The sequence below is a fragment of the Chiloscyllium punctatum genome, chromosome 32 (assembly GCF_047496795.1).
Source record: "Chiloscyllium punctatum isolate Juve2018m chromosome 32, sChiPun1.3, whole genome shotgun sequence".
NCBI classification, from domain to species: Eukaryota; Metazoa; Chordata; class Chondrichthyes; order Orectolobiformes; family Hemiscylliidae; genus Chiloscyllium; species Chiloscyllium punctatum.
In genome coordinates, this window is record NC_092770.1 from 69,452,820 (window position 1) to 69,458,819 (window position 6,000).

A 6,000-nucleotide genomic window follows, 5' to 3' on the forward strand; every position below is an offset into this window, starting at 1 on the left:
TGTCTGACCACCTGGAAGGAGAGCTAAGTGAGAACAGCTACAAAAGTGAGCATGAATTCACCTCCAGTGAAATATAAAGCTATCATATCAATTTTCCCATGTTCTCCAAAAACATTCCCCTCTTTTGGGATCTTTCTGATGCAACTTTTGTCACCAAAACCCACCTCTGCAAATACTTGTCCCTTTAATATCTAACACTTCCACTTCTTCTGTGGAGAAAGTGAGGACTGCAGATGCTGGAGATCAGAGCTGAAAAAGGTGTTGCTGGAAAAGTGCAGCAGGTCAGGCAGCATCAAAGGAACAGGAGAATCGATGTTTCGGGCATAAGCCCTTCTTCAGGAATCAAGACTGTGCAATGGTGACCATGAAGATCCTATTAATTGTGCCTGAAGAAGGGATCATGCCTGAAACGTCGATTCTCCTGCTCCTTTGATACTGCCTGACCTGCTGCTCTTTTCCAGAAACACATTTTCCAGCCCCACTTCTTCTGTGCCCTTCATTCCAAAGAGCAACCAACTTTTGCCAACATGCTGCACTCGCAGTAGTAATTTCGAGCTTCACAACACAGCAGTGTCTGCTCTGTGTCTATCACCCCTCTGCCTCTGTTAAGATGTATGTGAAAATTATCACTTCATATTTCAAAAGGTTTCAGTTTAACTTCCCACGGCAATCAGATCAGGTGGGCCAGTCTCTGCATGGAGAGTTTTATGGATAAGCTCACTATCTGCCTCCTCAGACCATTCTGTATTACCACAGAGAGATGGTGGGATGATGATTAAATCATTTCACCTGTAATTCAGAGGTACATGCTCATGTTCCGGGGACAAAGGTTCAATTCGCACCCTAATAGATGTTGTTAATTAAATTCAATTAATTAATATTTCTGAAATTGAAGCTGGACTGTGCAATGGTGACCATGAAGATGCTATTAATTGTTATAAAAATCCATGGATACACTGATTTCTGGTATAATTCTTTACACATTCTGGATTAGTGGTGCTGGAAGAGCACAGCAGTTCAGGCAGCATCCGAGGAGCATCGGATGCTGCCTGAACTGCTGTGCTCTTCCAGCACCACTAATCCAGAATCTGGTTTCCACCATATGCAATCATTGTTTTTACTTAATTCTTTACACAGTCAGGACTATTTGTTAAGTGATGTCCAATAATGGATTCGCATTTAATGTTGGACACAGTGATCTGAGGTTTGCAAGTAAGGACTGGTAGAGCATGAAATGCACACTACTCACTACAATGGTCCAAGGCATATTTATTGGGTATGGTTAGCCAGTCAATGAGATGTATGATTTGCATACCTGACATCACACTGATACCAAAACTTGTATATCAAGTTACTCATTTGTCTGGTAGACAAAATATCATCTTTTTAGGCTTGACAGCAGTATTTAGTCAGTGGAGAGAACCACTAGTGTTTTTACTGCAGAGTAGGAGTCTGAAACAGTTAGCTTTGTCTGTTGTTCATATATTTGAAGTACCTTTTCCTTCCTGGGGAATCTGAGGTGGACTGATCAGGGACAAAAGTAATGGCCATGAGAACTTTTACGGGTTTGCATGATATACAGCTAATAGCTACTTGTTTACTTGCTCATGGGATGTTGCTGGTTGGACGAGCATTTATTGTCCATCTCTAATTGCCCTTGAAAGTGGTAGTGAGCTGCCTCCTTGAACCACTGTAGTCCTTGTGGTGTGGGTGTAATCATTGTGCTGTTAGGGAGCCAGTTTTAACACATAAGTCCTCATTCTTTGGAGGAAAAGGAATTCATCCATACATTGTACCTTTTGCATGGAGGAAAGAGTCATGGATACTGCTAATTGCTACTGCATTCCATTTGGTAATACCTTGACCAAGTGGAGTCCACTGTCTGGTCTGAATTTCTTCAGCTAACTAGGATCGACAATTGACAGTTTACACTGCATCTATACACCAACCATAGACCAGTACTTCTCATGCTGTATAAATTAATATTCTCTTTTCTCATTTGCAAGCCAATGCATGACAAAAAAAAACTTCAGTTTTTTTAGATGTCTTTTTAGCAATGTCCAAGTTCTCTCCTCATGAAGGAAATATGACGTTCTTGGCTGGTCTGGCCGACATGTGACTCCAGACCCACAGCAATGGTGATTTGATTTTACCTGCCCTCTGAAATGGCCTGGCTGAAATACTACAAAAAGTCAAACAATGTGGACTGCAGCAGTTTAGAACTGAAGTAGTTTAAGGCTCTTGAGGAAAGTTAGGAACAAGCAACAAAAGTTGGCCTTGCCTGTGAAATCCACATCCCCAGAAAGAATCAAATTTGACAAAGTTATTTTAAATGTCACTATTTTGTGAAGTCAAACCTTCACAACAATATCACAAACTTCTGACATTTGGAACGTGGCAAAGCTGTTATACTTAGAATAATAATACCAACATATGGAAATGACTAATGGGGAAGACTATCTGATCCATCAAGCCTACTCCAGACAGTTGTGATCAATGAGGCATTGTGGGTACATGGAATGTTTAATCTTCAATGAAAGGTTCCAGAGAATTTCCAGAAGCTACTTCTCTCTCCCTTTAGATGATTAAAACTAGTCCAGGCAGGCACATTGGCAATGTTCACATTATTTAGCGTGTTATCCATATATGATAAGGTCTTTGCCAAAGTCAGAAACAAGCCCAGTCCCTGACAAAGGTTTGGAGAGTCACTTGCTGTGCAGGTTGGAGATCTGCTTCAAAGGGAAGATGAGAACTATCAAACATTAAGATAAGCCCCACTACTGTGTATCCTGTGTGTGTGACATCTCAGACCTCCCACCCAATTAAACTAAATAACCATTCAGTTGATGCATAATTAAGTACTCTAAGTAATTCTATTAAATCAAGTAAATTTGAATATCTCTAACATGAACAAATACAACTTGTTTTCAGTTTCTTTGATTTTCAAAGATTTTCCAAATGAATTTTCTACATCCTAACATTGTACAAGTTATGTACAATTTCCTAACACCACAGAAAGAAATAGCAAAGAAAGAAGCGATCATTCTTTCCATTTATGGAAGACTTTAAGACCAGGGACAGAAGATGAGTGGAATTGATAGTCACCAGATTTCCCCTCTCCCGAACGTTAATTTAATTTCCCTTAGTAATGCTAATTTTAAAATGGCCTTACCTCCAAGTACATGTCACTTATAATTGAGATAGCAAAGAAGTTGTTGACTGGATTGGTATCTGCTATTTTCGGAGTTAATGAAATTTCAATACTTGTTGAAACAACTGAAAAGTTGAAGATAGCAACTCCTGCAGGAGTGTCTTCTTTTATTGTTACAGTAGCTGGTAGATTCTGTACCTTGATAAATCCTCTGACACCTTATGGAAAATTAGAAAAATGCTTCACATTATATTAAATTGTGGTAAAAACAAGAACTGGACATGCTGGAAACCAGAGTCTAGATTAGAGTAGTGCTGGAAAAGCACAGCAAGTCAGACAGCATCCGGGGAGCAGGAAAATCGATGTTTTGGGCAAAGGCCCTTCATCATGAATAGAGGCAGGGTGCCTGCAGAGGGGAGAGATAAATTATATTAAATTGTGTTGGTTATCATTAAAAAGTAACAAGAGTAGAAGATGATGGAAGTTACTTGGCAGTTCTGACAGTTCAGTGAAGGGAGAGAAACAGTTGACATTTCAGGTTTGTGACCTTTCACATTGTGAGCATTTAAGGCAATTTCAAGCATTGTAATAGCTTCTCTAGATATATAGAAAGGAACAGAGAAGTGCCAAAGTAAGCATAGGCCCAGAGAGAATGAGATTTGGGAAGTAGCAAAAGGGAATTAGGAAATTGCAGATGAGTTTATTAAATACTTTTCATCAGTCTTCACAGTTGAAGACATTCCAAAAATAGTAAATAATCAAGGAGTAAGATGTGGAGGAGGAAATAAAAACAATTAGTATCACGAGATTAAAAAGTACTAGAGAAACTAAGGTCGATATGGTGCATTGTTGGGTCTGGTGGATTGCAATCTATGATAGTCAATAAAGTTCACTACAAAAAGAATGGATGCACTGATAGTAACTTTTCAAGAATCTTTAGGTTCTGGAAAAATATCATAGGATTGGAAGACTGCCAATGCAACACTCTTATTTAAAAAAGGAAGGAGACAAAAAAAAAGCAGGTAACAATAGCCCAGTTAGCTTAACATCTGTCATTGAGAAAACTGGAGTTGGATGTGAAGTCTAAGACAAATTTTATGTATAGCTATTTATGTGTTCTGAGTCTATGCCAGTATGAATAAAACTTTGCTCAAGATATTTTTTATGTTGGAATTGGCAAGGTTAGTATGCATTTACTATAAATTACATTAAAGATAAACAGACTCAATGCTCTTCCCTCCCTCAAATCTGTCACATTTGTATATATTGTCGCTTGCCGTGGTTGCTGTTAATTTTACTGTCTTGTAAAACTTCAGAGGTATTATCTGTTCTATCACAGTGTGTAGTATTTGTTCATACTGGAAGGAAGGTGAATATTTCTGATGTCAAGTTATCATCTATGAACAAACACTAAGTTGTTCCATTTGAATTTTTCTCCTGAATTCTAAACGCTGAGTTCAATATGACAACATTAACACAGCATCTTTAATGCACAAAAAATATTTCAAAGGATTTTACTGGCCCTTATCAATGATTTACATTGAGTTGTTTTTGATGCAAATCTTGGTCAAAGCAGTAGATTCTAAAGAGTGGCTTTAAAAAGAGAAGGAGGTAGAAAGGTAAGGGCTTTAAGAAGGTAATTCAAGAATTTAGATGCTAGGCAGCAGAAGGTGCAGTAACCATGCAAGGAGTGGTATGAAAATCAGTCAGAAAAATCGGAGTGCAGAGATCTTGGGTGTTCTAACAGCTTACAGAGATAAGGAATGGCGAAGCCATGGAGAGATTTACACACCACGTTTAATGAAAATTTTACAATCAAGGTGTTGCTGGATTAGGAATCAATGCAGGTCTGTGAGGGCTAATGTTTGAACTGAGCTTGACACTAACTATAGTACAAGCAGCAACATTTTGCATGACCTCAGAGGTGGGTGACTAGAAGTTTCAAATCTAGATAACAAACTATAACAATGTGTAATCACGTGAAATAAACCTGCCCCATCAATACATTCAGTAAAATTAACAGTAAATTTAATCACAATTCAATTATTATTTTTAGTGCAAGACTCAGACTATTGCATACATACAGTTTATATCATTCTCACATTCTTATCTTGTTGTGTTTAAACTTGTCAATAATTTTGTTACTTGTTTACACTTAGTAAAAAGAAACATTTGATAAATATTTCCCAAAATTACACGTTTGGGAAGCACTGTATCATTTTTTTAAGGATGCAATATAACAAAGCATGGTATTATTAAATATATTATCTACTAAGTGCCAATGGATTACATAATAAATAGAATTTTGTTTGTTTAAAAGTACAGGGGTGGTGTTAAGCATTTATGAGAAGTAAAACAGCTTTAAATCCAATCAACAGTTGCAACATGTATAAAGAAACTTACCAGGTATTTCTCCTCGGAAGGAGAAGTCGACAATGAAGCACATTTTAAGGATGCTGCCAATTGTGTCCATGTTTATTTGCCACAGAGCTTCCTGTCCTTGTTGCTTAGCCTTGTGGCAGTGTGGGAGTTGACTGCTCTGAAGCTCTGCACACAATCAAGCTGGATCATTTGTGGTTTGTGCAAGCTACTTGGCCAGCTTATTTGATCTGAAATGTGTAATGGGCAAGCCCAGTGAACCACATCACAACACCATTAGGGAGTCAGCTCACCATGGCCCTAGCAACTTTTCAATTTCTTTGTGTTTCCTTTTCATTATCAATCACTTTATTGAAGCATTGTTAATACACTTACTGTTAAAAATTATGTGTGTGTTCTGAGACAATATACAACAAAACTGGAATAATATACACATTGTAAGGTGTGGATTGTTGTTATTAAGGCACTCT

The 6,000-nt window shown here is 37.9% G+C and overlaps 1 protein-coding gene across 1 annotated transcript in view; it reads right to left on the reverse strand.

The window, feature by feature from the left end:
• LOC140457817 (cadherin-related family member 3-like) overlaps positions 1-5,624 on the reverse strand; it is a 52,331-nt gene extending 46,707 nt beyond the window's left edge. The window contains exons 1-2 of the mRNA XM_072551435.1: positions 5,555-5,624; positions 3,173-3,369 (exon numbers count right to left, since the gene is read on the reverse strand). Coding sequence (XP_072407536.1) covers positions 3,173-3,369; positions 5,555-5,624 — 267 coding nt within the window. The remainder of the gene's footprint in view (positions 1-3,172; positions 3,370-5,554) is intronic.
• Positions 5,625-6,000: the final 376 nt, after the last annotated feature.